Source organism: Leucoraja erinacea, unplaced genomic scaffold, assembly GCF_028641065.1.
Source record: "Leucoraja erinacea ecotype New England unplaced genomic scaffold, Leri_hhj_1 Leri_486S, whole genome shotgun sequence".
NCBI classification, from domain to species: domain Eukaryota; kingdom Metazoa; phylum Chordata; class Chondrichthyes; order Rajiformes; family Rajidae; genus Leucoraja; species Leucoraja erinaceus.
Genome location: NW_026576387.1, coordinates 90,001 through 108,041, shown reverse-complemented (window position 1 = coordinate 108,041; position 18,041 = coordinate 90,001). Strand labels below are relative to the sequence as shown.

Sequence of the window (18,041 nt, the reverse complement as noted above, 5' to 3'; positions counted from 1 at the left end):
CCTATAGGTTTCTATAGGACCATTGTGGTCAATGAGGGAGGGGAGTGGGCGGGAACAACGCCCCCATTCTCTGGCATTGGTTGCAGGGGATGTCAATCACCGGAGATAACCATTTGCAGAGCTCGGTCCTCCCCATTCGATCCCATTGGTGGAGACCGATGTCAATCCCCCGCAATACCCAATCACAGACGAGAACCCGCCGCATGACGTCTTCTGGGCGGGGCTTAGAGGCACCAGTCTCTCCCATTGGGTGCGGGGAATGCCGATCACCGGGGAATAACCAATGGCCTTGTCCTCCGATGACGGAAGGGAGGGGACGGGACGCGTCACTAGACAACACACGTCACCCACCCCCCACCTCCCGGACGCGGATGCTACGATACCATTGGTAGAGGCGAATGCCGATCACCGGGGAATAACCAATGGCCTGCCTCCGATGACGGAAGGGACGGGACGGGCCGCGTCACTAGGCAACACACGTCACCACCCCCCCAGCCGCGGATGCAACGATTCCATTGGTTGCTGGGGATGCCGATCCCCGAGTATTAACCAATGGCCTTCTCCTGCGATGACGGATGGGAGGGGACGGGACGTGTCACTAGGCAACATACGTCACCCACCCCCCACCCCCCGACCGCGGATGCTACGATGCCATTGGTTGAGGCGAATGCCGATCACCAGGGACTAACCAATGGCCTTGTCCTCCGGTGACGGATGGGAGGGGATGGGACGTGTCACTAGGCAACATACGTCACCACCCCCCAGCCGCGGATGCAACGATTCCATTGGTTGAGGCGAATGCCGATCACCGGGTATTAACCAATGGCCTTGTCCTCCGATGACCGATGGGAGGGGACGGGTGGCGTAAATAGACAACACACGTCACCCCCCCCCCCCCCCCCCCCCAGCCGCGGATGCAAGGATTCCATTGGTTGTGGTGAAGGCCGTTCACCGGGCAATAACCAATGGCCTTCTCTCCCTACGCCGCTGGCTGGCGACGGTGCGCGTCACTAGACAACATACGTCACCCACCCCCCCCCAGCCGCGGATGCAACGATTCCATTGGTTACGGGGAATGCCGATCACCGAGTATTAACCAATGGCCTGTCCTCCGATGACCGATGGGAGGGGACGGGTAGCGTCACTAGACAACACACGTCACCCCCCCCCACCCCCACAGCCGCGGATGCAACGCTGCGATTGGTTGCGAGGAATGCCGATCACACCGCGTATTAACCAACTGCCTTGTCCTCCGATGACGGATGGGAGGGGATGGGTTGAGTCACTAGGCAACATACGTCACCACCCCCAGCAGCGGATGCAACGATTCCATTGGTTGCGGCGAATGTCGGTCACCGGGTAATAACCAATGGCCTTGTCCTCCGATGACGGTGGGAGGGGACGGGGCGCGTCACTAGACAACACACGTCACCCACCCCCCCTCCGCCGCGGATGCAACGATTCCATTGGTTGAGGCGAATGCCAATCATCATGGAATAACCAATGGCGTGACTTCGGATGACGGATGGGAGGGGACGGGAGGTGTCACTAGGCAACACACGTCACCACCCCCCAGCCACGGATGCAACGATTCCATTGGTTGTAGGGAATGCCGATCACCGGATATTAACCAATGGCCTTGTCCTCCGATGACGGATGGGAGGGGACGGTGCGCGTCACTAGACAACATACGTCATCACCCCCACCCCCACAACCGCGGATGCAACGCTACGATTGGTTGCGAGGAATGCCGATCACCGAGCGGTAACCAATGGCGTGAAGCGGGAGAGGGGGGGCGGGACATGGCCTCCCGATTACCGCAACTCCCTGACGACCGAAGGATACGCCGGGTCGTAACTACGCGCAAACGTGGCGCGGATTATATAATGTCCATGCAGAGGAGGAGAAGTGCAAAGATGCTCCAGGGACCATTTGGAGAAAAGGGCGGGGCGGTCGGAGGAACAGTAATTTTGTGTCTGTAATTTATCCCATCAGATAATGCATAAAAAGAAGTTTAATTTGACTCCTCATTCACTTGCATTAAAAAAGTATTGCATTAAAACTCAGTATTAAAAGAGTTATGGCCATTTTCCTACTCGGAAATTAGCATCTTGTTCCCTATTGCTTTTCCATTGACTTAATACAAAAGCTGTGATCGAGGACAGTCAAAAGCCCATAACTTTCTTAAAAATTAAGAGAACTGAAATAAATGTTTAGTTATTATAGATTGAAGCATTCTGAAACATATATGAAACAATTTTACTTGGATGACCTGAAATTAAAGTATATACTTAGTTAGTTACCCAATTGTAGCTAATTGCAAAATTCAATTACTAGATCTAAACATCTATCTATTTCTTAAGAAAAGGTTTAACATTTTTAAATAGCCTTAGTGTCCAATTAACATTCACACAAGAAGTCACAATATAACATGATATTTAAACCTCATTGTCTTGAATTTATTGTCCAAATGGAAGGAATTTAGTGTTTAATTCCTGTAAATTAATGGCCATTTAAATAATATTGCGAAGTCGTGCACATGGCCAGTGGCAGAACTGCAGCTGAAGGTAAAAGGTACACAAAATTGCTGGAGAAACTCAGCGGATGCAGCAGCATCTATGAAGCGAAGGAAATAGGTGACGTTTCGGGCCGAAACCCTTCCTCAGACTGAAGGTAAGTTTTGAAACATGCCTACTCTAAGGGAGAAACTACCTCTGTGACACTGTGCCTCCCTTATAACTGTGCCGCTCATATAAACAGACTTCACATCAGCCTTCCCAATTACTCTCTATGCCTGTATACAATTTTATTTTCCATCTGGCAGAACAAGTTCCCTTGGCATATTCTGATATTATTTAGATAATACATTATTTCTTCCAAATTGGGTAATTAAATATACGCAATGAACTACATCCAGGACAAGGGGTCACAGCTTAAGGATAAGGGGGAAATCCTTTAAAACCGAGATGAGAAGAACTTTTTTCACACAGAGAGTGGTGAATCTCTGGAACTCTCTGCCACAGAGGGTAGTTGAGGCCAGTTCATTGGCTATATTTAAGAGGGAGTTAGATGTGGCCCTTGTGGCTAAGGGGATCAGGGGGTATGGAGAGAAAGCAGGTACGGGATACTGAGTTGGATGATCAGCCATGATCATATTGAATGGCGGTGCAGGCTCGAAGGGCCGAATGGCCTACACCTGCACCTATTTTCTATGTTTCTACGTTTCTATACTCTATCTGACATCTTCTTCTCCTGTCCCTTGACTTATTTTATCCCTTTGTAGCTCTTTTTGACCTGAAGGGTTCTGAAAGTGGCACATGGAATCTGGGAAGCTGTGGAGTCATGCTTTTTGGTAGTAGCAATAAAGGCGCAGCCTATTTTCTAAATGGGGAGGGAATCCAAAAATCGTGGGTCCAAAGAGACTTGGGAGTGCAGGTGCACGTTTCCCAAAATGTTGAGCTGCAAGTCGTATCGGGAGTAAAGAAAATATAGAAACTTAGAAAATATGTGCAGGAGTAGGCCATTTAGCCCTTCGAGCCTGCACCGCCATTCAGGGGGAGATGCAACGAGACCTGGGTGTCATGGTACACCAGTCATTAAAAGTAGGCATGCAGGGGCAGCAGGCAGTGAAGAAGGCGAATGGTATGTTAGCATCCATAGCAAAAGGATTTGAAGGAGCAGGGAGGTTCTACTGCAGTTGTACAGGGCCTTGGTGAGACCACACCTGGAGTATTGTGTACAGTTTTGGTCTCCTAATCTGAGGAAGGACATTCTTGCAATAGAGGGAGTACAGAGAAGGTTCACCAGACTGATTCCTGGGATGTCAGGACTTTCATATGAAGAAAGACTGGATAGACTCGGCTTGTACTCGCTAGAATTTAGAAGAGTGAGGGGGGATCTTATAGAAACTTACAAAATTCTTAAGGGGTTGGACAGGCCAGATGCAGGAAGATTGTTCCCGATGTTGGGGAAGTCCAGAACAAGGGGTCGCAGTTTAAGGATAAGGGGGAAATCTTTTAGGACCAAGATGAGATGAGAAAAACATTTTTTTTCCCACACAGAGAGTAGTGAATCTGTGGAATTCTCTGCCACAGAAGGTAGTTGAGGCCACACAGTTCATTGGCTATATTTAAGAGGGTTAGATGTGGCCCTTGTGGCTAAAGGGATCAGGGGGTATGGAGAGAAGGCAGGTACAGGATACTGAGTTGGATGATCAGCCATGATCATATTGAATGGCGAATGGTGCAGGCTCGAAGGGCCGAATGGCCTCTACTCCTGCACCTATTGTCTATGTTTTTATGTTTCTAATTATGAATACCATGCTGCCCCCCAACGCACACACACCTAATACACACATACTTGCTGCACTGGCATCTTACATCAACATCATTCAAATGTATACTTGATAAGTCTGAATTATGTTAAAAATATAAGAAAATATTAAATGAATTCCTGGGCCAGTTTTCATCTTTTATTTTAAACATAATTCAGCCTCATCATACCTATATGTTCGAATGACAGATAAATTATTATTATTATTCAAGGTGGGCTTGTATACAAAATCAGGGATGTAATGCTGAGGCTCTATAAGGCGCTGTTAAGGCCGCATTTGGAATATTATGAGCAATTTTGGGCACCATATTTGAGGAAGGATGTGCTGGCTCTGTAGAGGGCCCAGAGGAGGTTCATAGAAACATAGAAACCTAGAAAATAGGTGCAGGAGTAGAGGCCATTCAGCCCTTCGAGCCTGCACCATTCGCCATTCAATATGATCATGGCTGATCATCCAACTCAGTATCCTGTACCTGCCTTCTCTCCATACCCCCTGATGCCTTTAGCCACAAGGGCCACATCTAACTCCCTCTTAAATATAGCCAATGAATGGGCCTCAACTACCTCCTGTGGCAGAGAATTCCACAGATTCACCACTCTCTGTGTGAAAAAAAATTCTCATCTCTGTCCTAAAAGATTTCCCCCTTATCCTTAAACTGTGTGTGGCCCCTTGTTCTGGACTTCCCCAACATCGGGAACAATCTTCCTGCATCTAGCCTGCCCAAAACAAACTCTAAATGGATCAGGGGGTATGGAGAGAAGGCAGGTACAGGATACTGAGTTGGATGATCAGCCATGATCATATTGAATGGCGAATGGTGCAGGCTCGAAGGGCTGAATGGCCTCTACTCCTGCACCTATTTTCTATGTTGCAGTTGTGCAAGACGTTGGCTAGGACGCATTTGGAGTATTGTGTGCAGTTCTGGGCACCATGTTATAGGAAATAAGTTGTCAAGGTGGAAACGGTACAGCAAAGATTTACTAGGATGTTGCCAGGCAGGGCTAGAGGGTCTGAGCTATTGGGAGAGGTTGAGTAGGCTTGGGCTGTATTCCTTGGAGCACAGGAGGGTGAGGAGTGATCTTATAGAGGTGTACAAAATCCGGTGAGAATTAGATCTGGTAGATGCACAGAGTCTCTTGACCAGAGTAGGTGAATCGAGGACCAGAGGACATAGGTTTAAGCTGATGGGGAAACCATTTAATAGGAATCTGAGGGGTAATGTTTTCAGACAGAGGGTGGTGGGTGTATGGAACAAACTGCAGAGGAGGTAGTTGAGGCTGGGACTATACCAACATTTAAGAAACAGTTAGACAGGAAGGGTTTCGGCCCGAAACGTTGCCTATCTCCTTCTCTCCATAGATGCTGCTGCACCCTCTGAGTTTCTCCAGCATTTTTGTGTGCCTTAGACAGGTACATAGGTAGGACATGTTTGGAGGAATTTGGGCTAAACGTGGTCAGTTGGGACTCGTGTAGCTGGTACATGATGGCCGGTTTGGGCATGTTGGGCCTATCACTCTATGAACTAACGGGGTGGCTGTGAGTGCATTTAACCCAGGCTTTGGAAGTTGGAAGTGGTCTACAGCTACTATGTACTTGTTGATCAAGATCAAAAGAAGGGCAGAAGTTGCAAATCGTAAATGAGGTAAAGACAAATAGCTCTTCGATCAGACAGCATTTGTGGAATGGACCAGCTCTGCTGAAGGGTCTGTAAGGGAGGGAACTGCAGATACTAGTTTATACCAAAGACAGACACAATTCCCTGGAGTAACTCAGCGGGACTAGGCAGCATCTCTGGATAGAAGGAATAGGCAAGGTTTCTGCTCGGGACCTTTCTTCAGACTCTTGTGGTCTCGGGCCGAAACATCACCCATTCCTTCTATCCAAAGATGCTGCCTGTTTGCTGAGTTACTCCAGCATTTTGTGTCTATCTGTTGAAGAGGCTGCCTTTTACCTGAAATGTTACCTGCTTCTCTCTCCAGATGCAGCCTGACATGCCAGCTTTCCATTTTCGTAAGGTCAGAACAATAGGACAATTAGACTATTCGGCCCATCAAGTCCAATCTGCTAATCAATCATGGCTGATCTATCCCTCCTTCCTAACCCCATTCTCCTGCTTTCTCCCCATAACCTCTGACACCAGGGACTCGAAAGAGGGAGCACATATCGCCAATTCTAGCCTCCCTACACTGGCTCCCGGTGCACTTTCGAGTTCATTTTAAGATACTGTTATTTGTTTTTAAATCTCTGAATGGGCTCGCCCCGCCTTACCTCTCTGAGCTGCTCCACCCATACGCTCCTGCCCGGTCCCTCAGGTCAGCTGGTCAGCTGCTCCTGGAGGTACCGAGGTCTAGTCGGAGGCTCAGAGGGGATAGAGCCTTCTCTGTTGCTGCTCCGGCACTCTGGAACACCCTGCCGTTGCACATCAGACAGGCCCCCTCACTGTCCATCTTCAAATCCAGTGTTAAAACACATTTGTACTCCCTGGCTTTTGACCATGCCTGAGGCTTTGCTGCTGTTTGTGGTGTTTTTGATGTTTCTTTATTTTACATGTCTTTTCCTACTATTTCTTTTGATTGTTATTTTTGGTGTGTATTAACTTTTTTGTCAATGATTAGTGATGTACAGCACTTTGTTGCAGCTATGTTTGTTTTTAAAGTGCTCTATAAATAAAATTATTATTATTATGGTAGTAATCAAGAATCTATGTATCTCTGCCTTAATGTCCACTGATGGCCTCCACAGACTTCTGTGGCAAAGAATTCCACATATTCACCACCCTGTGACCCAGGACATTTCTCCCCATCTCCTTCCTAAAAGAACGTCCTTTAAATCTGAGGCTATAACCTCTAGTCCAAGACTCTCCCACTAGTGGAGACATCCTCTCCACGTCCCCTGTATTCAATATTCGGTACGTTTCAATGAGCCCTTCTCATTCTTCTATACTCTAGTGAGTATATGCCCAGTGCTGACAAATACTCATCATTGGTTAACCAACTCATTCCTGATGTTTCTCATGTTCTTTCATATAAAAACCTGGTGGGGGAAAAGGAATTAGCTCAACCTATAACGAAGATTATTTGGGATGAAGCATATACTAGCAATGTTACAAAATTTTGAGATTTTAAATATCAAGTCTGCAATTTATCCCATCAGATAAAGCATAAAAAGAAGTTTAATTTGACATCTTAGAATGAAGGTAGTTGAGGCCACAGTTCATTGGCTATATTTAAGAGGGAGTTAGATGTTAGATTTTGAGTATAGAAGTTGGGATGTAATGTTAAAATTGTACAAGGCATTGGTGAGGCCAATTCTGGAGTATGGTGTACAATTTTGGTCGCCTAATAGAGAGAGAGAGTACAGAGGAGATTTACTAGAATGTTGCCTGGGTTTCAGCAACTAAGTTACAGAGAAAGGTTGAATAAGTTAGGGCTTTATTCTCTGGAGCGCAGAAGGTTAAGGGGGGACTTGATAGAGGTCTTTAAAATGATGAGAGGGATAGACAGAGTTGACGTGGAAAAGTTTTCCCACTGAGAGTAGGGAAGATTCAAACAAGGGGACAGGACTTGAGAATTAAGGGACTGAAGTTTAGGGGTAACATGAGGGGGAACTTCTTTACTCAGAGAGTGGTGGCTGTGTGGAATGAGCTTCCAGTGAAGGTGGTGGTGGCAGGTTCGTTTTTATCATTTAAAAATAAATTGGATAGGCATATGGATGAGAAGGGAATGGAGGGTTATGGTCTGAACGCAGGTGTATGTGACTAGGGGAGATTATGTGTTCGGCACGGACTAGAAGGGTCGAGATGGCCTGTTTCCGTGCTGTAATTGTTATATGGTTATATGGTTATATGGTTATATGTGGCCCTTGTGGCTAAAGGGATCAGGGGGTATGGAGAGAAGGCAGGGATGGGATACTTAGTTGGATGATCAGCCATGATCATATTGAATTGCGGTGCAGGCTCTAAGGGACGAATAGCCTATTCCTGCACCTTAATTTCTATATTTCTATTATATGCTCAATTTAGGAGTGCAAGGTTGTTTAAAAATGTCAGGGAATATTCTGTGTAACTGGCACTGATAGTGGATTTACTGAATGCACTGGGGTCTGGTGGGGTCAATGTAACATTGAAATTGCTGTTTCATGTTCAGAAAATGTATCTGAATGATCAGGATTCCATTTTGTTGCAATGAAGCTCAGAGCAGGGATTGTTGAAATTTTCTTTCAGTTTGTTTGGGGTGATCAACTTCCTAATTTGCCCGGGTAACAGCTTGCCTGAGCTGCAGGAAACGTTCCACATGTTTATCGTTCTCTGGTAACTGCCTTCCGCAGAGAGAGAGAGAGAGGGTGCAGATGCAACAGAATGATAGTGGGAGGAGAGGACAAGTTGCATTTATTTTCTGTGGTACAGGATTGCATGCACCCGAATACAGTGGTGTTAAGGGAAATAGACATTGAATGCTGGAGTAACTCAGGGGGACAGGCAGCATCTCCGGATTGAAAGAATGGGTGACGTTTCGGTTTGTGACCCTTCTTCAGGCTCAGTCTAACTGAAACCTCTCTCTCTTGTCTCCCCACGCGCATGTTTCACCCCCCCCCCTCTTCTCTCTCCCCGACCTCTCACCGTCTCTCCGCCGGTTCAGTTTCTCCTCCTGGCTCCCACTCGCATCTGCCCCCTCTGTCTCGCTGTTACACCCTGCTCTCCCCCGCTACCAGGCACTCCTTTCGCCGCCTTTATACTCGAAAGACCTTTGAAAAATCCCATGATCCCTTGCGTTTTTCGGAATACCGAACTCTCTTATTTCTCACTTCCTCCAGCTCACCGAGAATCACAACTCAGTTGCTTTTTTCTGAATCGTGTGGGAGGGAACTGCAGATCGATCGATCAATCAATCGATCCTTCAATCAATCAATCAATCAATCAATCAATCAATCAATCAATCAATCAATCAATCAATCAATCAATCAATCAATCAACAATCAACCAATCAATCAATCAATCAATTACAGTAGCTTTTTTTAAAAAAAAAGAAAGAGACACAGTCAACGAAGAGACAAACATTCAAAGCTACTCTATGCACCTACCGGTCGCGAACCAAAAATTTGGCCAATCCTCCTCCATTTCCCCCCCGTGGACAGGACCAGAGTCCAGAGTCAGTCCAGGATCGGCTCTTCCTCACCAGAGACCGCGGCTTTAGATTGTTGTAGGCCGCAGGCCGGTGGTCAAGATTTAAAGACTCCGCCGCAGCCAGAAGCACCGTAGACTGCAGGGCCGGCGGTCGAAGCTCCCCTCGGGCCAGCAGTGATGGCTTCTTCCTCCCCCGGGTCCCCCACGAGGGATCCTGGGCTGTAGATGCCGCACCAGCTGGAGCTCTGCAGACCGCTGCTTCAGGCTGCGACTTAAAACCATATAACCATATAACAATTACAGCACGGAAACAGGCCATCTCGACCCTTCTAGTCCGTGCCGAACACGTATTCTCCCCTAGTCCCATATCCCTGCGCTCAGACCAAAACCCTCCATTCCCTTCCCGTCCATATAACTATCCAATTTATTTTTAAATGATAAAAACGAACCTGCCTCCACCACCTTCACTGGAAGCTCATTCCACACAGCCACCGCTCTCTGAGTAAAGAAATTCCCCCTCATGTTACCCCTAAACTTCAGTCCCTTTCCCAGACTTTAGGCTGCCGGCTGCCCCGGGCCAGCAAAACGGAGCGCTGTCCTCCAGTGAGCCCCGCTCCACGGCGAGAGTCCACGCTGTGCCCGCCGCTGAAGCCCCGGGCGTGTCTCCGGGAAAGACCGCGCCGATACTTGATGTTAGGCCACGGGGGAGGCAACCTGGAAAAGTCGCCTCTCCATGGAGGAGGCGACCGAAGCGGTTTCCCCCTTACGCCCCCCCACACAAAACACACAAAGAAACATTAAATACACACTTTAAAACATACTAAAAAATAAAAAAAAGTTGAAAAAACTGATGCACTGCTGACATGGCTGCTGCCAGAACAGCGCCCCCCCGAGTACTGGTTTAAACCAAAGATAGACTCAAAATGCTGGAGTAACTCAGTGGGTCATCAGCGTCTCTTCTTCCTGAGGAGACTGAAGAAGGTCCATCTGTCTCCTCAGATCCTGGAGAACTTCTACCGCTGTACCATCGAGAGCATCCTTACCAACTGCATCACAGTATGGTATGGCAACTGCTCTGTCTCCGACCGGAAGGCACTGCAGAGGGTGGTGAAAATTGCCCAACGCATCACCGGTTCCGTGCTCCCCTCCATTGAGTCTGTCCAAAGCAAACGCTGTCTGCGGAGGGCGCTCAGCATCGCCAAGGACTGCTCTCACCCCAACCATGGACTGTTTACCCTCCTACCATCCGGGAGGCGCTACAGGTCTCTCCGTTGCCGAACCAGCAGGTCGAGGAACAGCTTCTTTCCGGCGGCTGTCACTCTACTCAACAACGTACCTCGGTGACTGCCAATCACCACCCCCCCCCCCTCTGGACACTTATTATTATTTATTCAAATCGTTTGCTATGTCGCTCTTCCAGGGAGATGCTAAATGCATTTCGTTGTCTCTGTACTGTACACTGACAATGACAATTAAAATTGAATCTGAATCTGAATCTGAATCTGTCAGGCAGCATCTCTGGATAGAAGGGATGGGTGACATCTGAAGAAGTGTCTTTACATGAAACGCCACCTAGTGTGTCTAACTTTTCTGAATGCGCGGCTTTCTAAATTTGAGATTGCTTTTGCTGACAATTCATGATTTTTCTTTCAGATGGGAAATTAACTCTTTTTTAGTTTTTTTTAATTAGTAAAGGATAGAAAAAACGTGAGATATGTAGTGTGTGAAAAAGAAAAAAAAAGAAGAATGAATGAAGAAAGTTGAAGAAAAGAAAATAGGAAAAAGAGGCATAAGAAACAAAAAAAGAAGTAAGGAGATTATTGTTTATGATATTAACCATCCCTCGTCCAGTCCTGAAACAGTTAGTTTTTACAATTGTGTTGCACCATATGATTCCAAAAAGACAACAAATGGAGACCAACTCGTTATGAATTGGTCTGATTTATCCATTAGGAGGAATTGCATTAGGATGTCAACAAAATAGAGAGAGTACAGAGGAGATTTACTAGAATGTTGCCTGGGTTTCAGCAACTAAGTTACAGCAAAAGGTTGAACAAGTTAGGGCTTTATTCTTTGGAGCGCAGAAGGTTAAGGGGGGACTTGATAGAGGTCTTTAAAATGATGAGAGGGATAGACAGAGTTGATGTGGAAAAGCTTTTCCCACTGAGAGGAGGGAAGATGCAAACAAGGGGACATGACTTGAGAATTAAGGGACAGAAGTTTAGGGGTAACATGAGGGGGAACTTCTTTACTCAGAGAGTGGTGGCTGTGTGGAATGAGCTTCCAGTGAAGGTGGTGGAGGCAGGTTCGTTTTTAACATTTAAAAATAAATTGGATAGTTATATGGACGGGAAAGGTATGGAGGGTTATGGTCTGAGTGCAGGTATATGGGACTAGGGGAGAATACGTGGTCGGCACGGACTAGAAGGGTCGAGATGGCCTGTTTCCATGCTGTAATTGTTATATGGTTATAAGATGTGCGGAGTCCAACATGCTTGCAATCCACATTTTAAGCGTTGGCATTGATGTATTTTTCCAAAATTTAAGTGTTTATTTTTTTGCTATTATTAAACCATAATTAAAAAATAAATTTTGAGATGAGTTCAATTTATTCCCATCTTCCATTACTCCAAATATAATCATTTCAGTATTAGGTTGCATTCTTATCTTGAATAATTTTGTAAATATTTCAAAAATATCACTCCAACATCTATAAAGTTTTATGCAGGAAACAAAGGAGTGTGTTATAGTTGCATTTTGGATAAACATTTATCACAACTGGGGGATATATTTGGATAGTATTTATTCAATCTTGTTTTTGAATAATATAATCTATGTAAAATTTTAAATTGGATTAGATTATGTCTTGCATTAATCGAACATCTGTGAATATATATCAAGTGCTTTTCCCGGGGGAATAAACTCTTATAGGCAAGGTTTTGAAAAAGTTCCAGCCAGTCAGCACATTTAATAAAAGTGAGCAGTGCATAGCATCAACACCAAAACAAGTTCGGATTGAGTGCAGAGTCCCTATTGAATGTGAACGACCCCAATCTGGAGGTAGTTGCATGGGAGATACGGTTTTGGGCCCTGGAGCTGATGGAAGTTGAGAAATCCCTCCGGTCCAAGTTTCATCAGGCAAGGAGTCGCCAATTCTCGGCCAAGCAAGAGGTAAGGGCAATGCGAGGAGGGGTGGGGGGGCTGCAGAGTGGGAGGGGAGAGTGAATGTGAAAAGCTGTCCTTGGAGGTACGAAACCTGAGAAGAAATTTCGACGGCACCTTGAAATGGACTCATCAGTAGAATTGTTGACTCACAGAGCTTGCAGCGCCAGGGACCCGGGTTCAATCCCGACTACACATTAATGCTGATAAATGTGAGGTGCTACACCTTGGCAGGACAAATCAAGATAGGACGTACATGGTAAATGGTAGGGAATTGAAGAATACAGTTGAACAGAGGGATCTGGGAATAACTGTGCATAGTTTCTTGAAGGTGGAATCTCATATAGATAGGGTGGTAAAGAAAGCTTTTGGTATGCTAGCCTTTATAAATCAGAGCATTGAGTATAGAAGCTGGGATGTAATGTTAACATTGTACAAGGCATTGGTGAGACCAAATCTGGAGTATGGTGTACAATTTTGGTCGCCCAATTATAGGAAGGATGTCAACAAAATAGAGAGAGTACAGAGGAGATTTACTAGAATGTTGCCTGGGTTTCAACAACTAAGTTACAGAGATAGGTTAAATAGTTAGGTCTTTATTCTCAGGAGCGCAGAAGGTTAAGGGGGGGACTTGATAGAGGTCTTTAAAATGATGAGAGGGATAGACAGAGTTGATGTGGACAAGCTTTTCCCTTTGAGAATAGGGAAGATTCAAACAAGAGGACATGACTTCAGAATTAAGGGACAGAAGTTTAGGGGTAACATAAGGGAGAACTTCTTTACTCAGAGAGTGGTAGTGGTGTGGAATGAGCTGCCAGTGGAAGTGGTGGAGGCAGGTTCGTTGGTATCATTTAAAAATAAATTGGATAGGCATATGGATGAGAAGGGAATGGAGGGTTATGGTATGAGTGCAGGAATGTGGGACTAAGGGAAAAAAAAATTCTGTCGGCACGGACTTCAGGTACGGGACAGCTAAAGGAAAGCCGTTTATCTATCTATCTATATTTAAAACTCTGTGTGTGTGTGTGTGTGTGTGTGTGTGTGTGTGTGTGTGTTTTTTTCTGCCTGACTTGTGGGTGTCAGCCTTTGATTCGTTGCTACGCCAACACCAGACGCAGAAACGCCGAGATTTTTTTCCATTTCGGTAGAGATTTCACTTTTCATTCCAATTTTTCCATTTCGGTAGAGATTTCACTTTTCATTCCAAGTATCCACTCCTGATTAAATTTCGGCGTGTTTATGTACACATTTTTTAATAAAATCCTTCTCCCCCCCCCCCCCCCCCTACCTCCCCCACTCATTTTGTCGCCTCCTGCTGCCCAGCGACGATAACGGCTGCTGGGACCGCCTCTAACCTCTAAGATGCCATTTGAAAAACAGCCGCACTGCTGAGTGCTGGAATCTCATGTTCGGGAACGGCTTGAGTTGGACGACCACGTCTCCCATGGGGGCTACGGGTAGGGAACGGGTGCCTTGGGGGAGCAGACCCAACGGGTCTGCGCTTGGTCTAGTTTTACATATAAACGTGCTTCTTAGGATGGCCTTAATCCACATTTTACGTTGCGAAAAGGTGATTTAAACCCCATACGAACTGGCAGTGTTTTTCCTGCTGATATGGGGTTTAAATTCACCACAAATGCAACGATCCAAACGATCACGTTCCACAAAATCTCACTCGCAAGATGATTAAAATGGCCATTAATTTACTGGAATTAAAACTAAATTCCTTCCATTTGGCCTATAAATTCATGACAATGAGATTTAAAAATCTTGTTATATTGTGAATTCTTGTGTGAATGTTATTTAGACACTAAGGCTATTTAAAAATGTTAATCTTTTCATAAGACATGGATAGATGTTTAGATCTAGTAATTGAATTTTGTAATTAGCTACAATTGGGTAACTAACTAACTATATGCTTTAATTTCAGGCCATCCAAGTAAGATTGTGTCATATTTGTTTAAGAATGCTTCAATCTATGATAACTGAAAATTTATTTCAGTTCTCTTAATTTTTAAGAAAGTTATGGGCTTTTGACTGTCCTCGATCACAGCTTTTGTGTTAAGTCAATGGAAAAGCAATAGGGAACAAGATGCTAATTTCCGAGTATGAAAATGGCCATAACTTTTTTTAATACTGAAGATATGAAAGTGAATTAGGTGTCAAATTAAACTTCTTTTTATGCTTTATCCGATGGGATAAATGGAAGATTTTTTAAATCTCAAAATGTTGTAACATTGCTATCTAAAGGACCACGTTCCCCATTACACCGCATAAAATTAGGGAGAAAGGGGCACCGTTCCCAGTTCCACTAGAGCCTTGGAGAGTTTCCATATTTCTGCATTTATCAAAAGGAAATTATTCCGGTCACACATAATTAGAGTGGAGCCATTAGTTAAAAACTCAGAAGATAATTGGTGATGAGTTGACGTATTGGGGGAGTTCATCACCCAGCGACAGACCCCACTTCCCGCAGCACAGACAGAAGCAGCAAGCGTATAGTCCATTCCGAGGACGAGGCGAGAAAGACAAGATGATGAAGAAACACCAGCTCCAAGATCCGCGGCAGTGCGATCCCAGTCAGCTTTCCTAGGACTCGTCTTCGGAGAACACTCTCTCGATCTGGGGATCCGGGTCATCAAACATCTCCTGGAGCTGAAGCCCAGAGAGAGCGGCAAAAAGTGAGTTATTGTAAGAGCGGGGGGTAATATAATAACGTCCCTGTCCCACTTAGGAAACTTGAACGGAAACCTCTGGAGACTTTGCGCCCCAGCCAAGGTTTCCGTGCGGTTCCCGGAGGTTTTTGTCAGTCTCCACTACCTGCTTCCACTACCTGCAACCTCCGGCAACCACCATCAACCTCCGGCAACCTTCAGGAACTACCTACAACCTCCGGCAACCACCTGCAACCTCCGGGAACCTTCAGGAACTACCTGCAACCTCCGGCAACCACCTTCGACCTCCGGAAACCTTCAGGAACTACCTGCAACCTCCGGCAACCACCTGCTACCTCCGGCAACCACCTGCAACCTCCGGGAACCGCACGGAAACCTTGGGTGGGGCACCAAGCCTCCAGAGGTTTCCGTTCAGGTTTCCTAAGTGGGACAGGTAACATTAGGAGAGAGTGGGAGAAGAGGGGGAGGGTTAGAAATAGTGAGGGACAACAGAGGGAAACAGAGAATAAGAGGAGATAGAGAAATAAGGGGTGTGGGGGAGAAGGAGGGAGGGAGCGAGAGAGAGAGAGAGAGAGAGAGAGAGAGAGAGAGAGGGAGAGAGAGAGAGAGAGAAAGAGAGAGCGAAAGAGAGCAAGAGAGAGAGACACATAGAACATAGAAAATAGATGCAGGAGTAGGCCATTCGGCCCTTCGAGCCTGCACCGCCATTTAATATGATCATGGCTGATCATTAGAGCAGAGAGATAGGAAGAGAGAGAGAGAGAGAGAGAGAGAGAGGAGAGAGAGAGAGAGAGAGTGAGTGAGAGGGAGAGAGAGAGAGAGAGAGAGAGAGAGAGGGAGAGAGAGGGAGAGAGAGAGAGAGAGAGAGAGAGAGAGAGAGAGAGAGAGAGAGAGAGAGAGAGAGAGAGAGAGAGAGCAGAGAGCCCAGTGTCCAAGAGAGAGAGAGGAGAGGGAGAGAGAGAGACACATTTTGAAGAGAGAGAGAGAGAGAGAGAGAGAGAGAGAGTGACAAGAGGTGGGGCGATCAAGACCGAAAGCGAGAGAGGGAGAGAGAGAGAGAGAGAGAGAGAGAGAGAGAGAGAGAGAGAGAGAGAGAGAGGAGAGAGAGAGGAGAGAAGAGAGAGAGAGAGAAAGAGGAAGAGAGAGAGAATGAAATTGCCAAGGGGAGACTGACGGACGGGAGAGATTGCACAGACAGAGAGGCGACATATGTACCCCAGGGGGAGACCCCCCCCCCCCCCCCCATCCACTCCATGTAGCCCCAAACCGTCAGCGAGAAGAGACAATGTGACCTGTCTCTAACTCCACCCGCGAAGCCTCTGCCCTTAGTGAGGGAAGACAGTGAAAGGGACATTATTCCAGATGCAACCCGCCTTTCCGTAGCGTCACCTTCTCCCGGAGTGCCTCCTTCACCTCCTCCTCCGTCATCACTCCATTCGATGTAACATGTATCTGAATCCACTGGAAATCCTCGTCTGAAAACAAAAGCCGAATATCAATAAAGAAATTAGATTCAGGGCGACCGTTCCTTTCATGGCTTGTATTCATTGGAGTTTAGAATGATGAGGCAGTGCAGCGTAGGTTCACGAGATTGATCCCTGGGATGGTGGGACTGTCATATGAGGAAAGATTGAAAAGACTAGGCTTGTATTCACTGGAGTTTAGAAGGATGAGGCAGTGCAGCGTAGGTTCACGAGATTGATCCCTGGGATGGCGGGACTGCCATATGCGGAAAGATTGAAAAGACTAGGCTTGTATTCACTGGAGTTTAAAAGGATGAGGGGATATCTTATAGAAACATATAAAATTATAAAAGGATTGGACAAGCTAGATGCAGGAAAAATGTTCCCAATGTTGGGCGAGTCCAGAACCAGGGCTTAGAATAAAGGGGATGTCATTTAGGACTGAGGTGAGAAAAAACGTTTTCACCCAGAGAGGGCAGTGGAGGCCAAGTCACTGGATGGATTTAAGAGAGAGTTAGATAGAGCTCTAGGGGCTAGAGGAGTCAAGGGATATGGGGAGAAGGCAGGCACGGGTTATTGATAGGGGACGATCAGCCATGATCATAGGTGAGACCACACCTGGAGTATTGCGTACAGTTTTGGTCTCCAAATCTGAGGAAGGACATTATTGCCATAGAGGGAGTGCAGAGAAGGTTCACCAGACTGATTCCCGGGATGTCAGGACTGTCTTATGAAGAAAGACTGGATAGACTTGGTTTATACTCTCTAGAATTTAGGAGATTGAGAGGGGATCTTATAGAAACTTACAAAAATCTTAAGGGGTTGGACAGGCTAGATGCAGGAAGATTGTTCCCGATGTTGGGGAAGTCCAGGATAAGGCGTCACAGCTTAAGGATGAGGGGGAAATCCTTTAAAACCGAGATGAGAAGAACTTTTTGCACACAGAGAGTGGTGAGTCTCTGGAACTCTCTGCCACAGAGGGTAGTCGAGGCCAGATCATTGGCTATATTTAAGAGGGAGTTAGATGTGGCCCTTGTGGCTAAGGGGATCAGAGGGTATGGAGAGAAGGCACGTACGGGATACTGAGTTGGATGATCAGCCATGATCATATTGAATGGCGGTGCAGGCTCGAAGGGCCGAATGGCCTCTACTCCTGCACCTAATTTCTATGTTTCTATGTTTCTATGACTTCCACTGCCCTCTGCAAAAACATGGGGGAAGATTAGGTAAGATCCCGCCCTTATCCTTCTAAACTCCAGTGAATACAAGCCTAGTCTTTTCAATAT

The 18,041-nt window shown here is 46.2% G+C and overlaps 1 protein-coding gene across 1 annotated transcript in view; it reads right to left on the bottom strand.

Moving 5' to 3' along the window:
* Window positions 1–15,197: 15,197 nt before the first annotated feature.
* Window positions 15,198–18,041, bottom strand: part of LOC129693940 (uncharacterized) — a 27,405-nt gene continuing 24,561 nt past the window's right edge. Inside the window, exons 10-11 of the mRNA XM_055630668.1 lie at window positions 16,682–16,767; window positions 15,198–15,272 (exon numbers count right to left, since the gene is read on the bottom strand). Of these exons, the coding sequence (XP_055486643.1) occupies window positions 15,207–15,272; window positions 16,682–16,767 (152 nt within the window). The 3' untranslated portion in view covers window positions 15,198–15,206. The remainder of the gene's footprint in view (window positions 15,273–16,681; window positions 16,768–18,041) is intronic.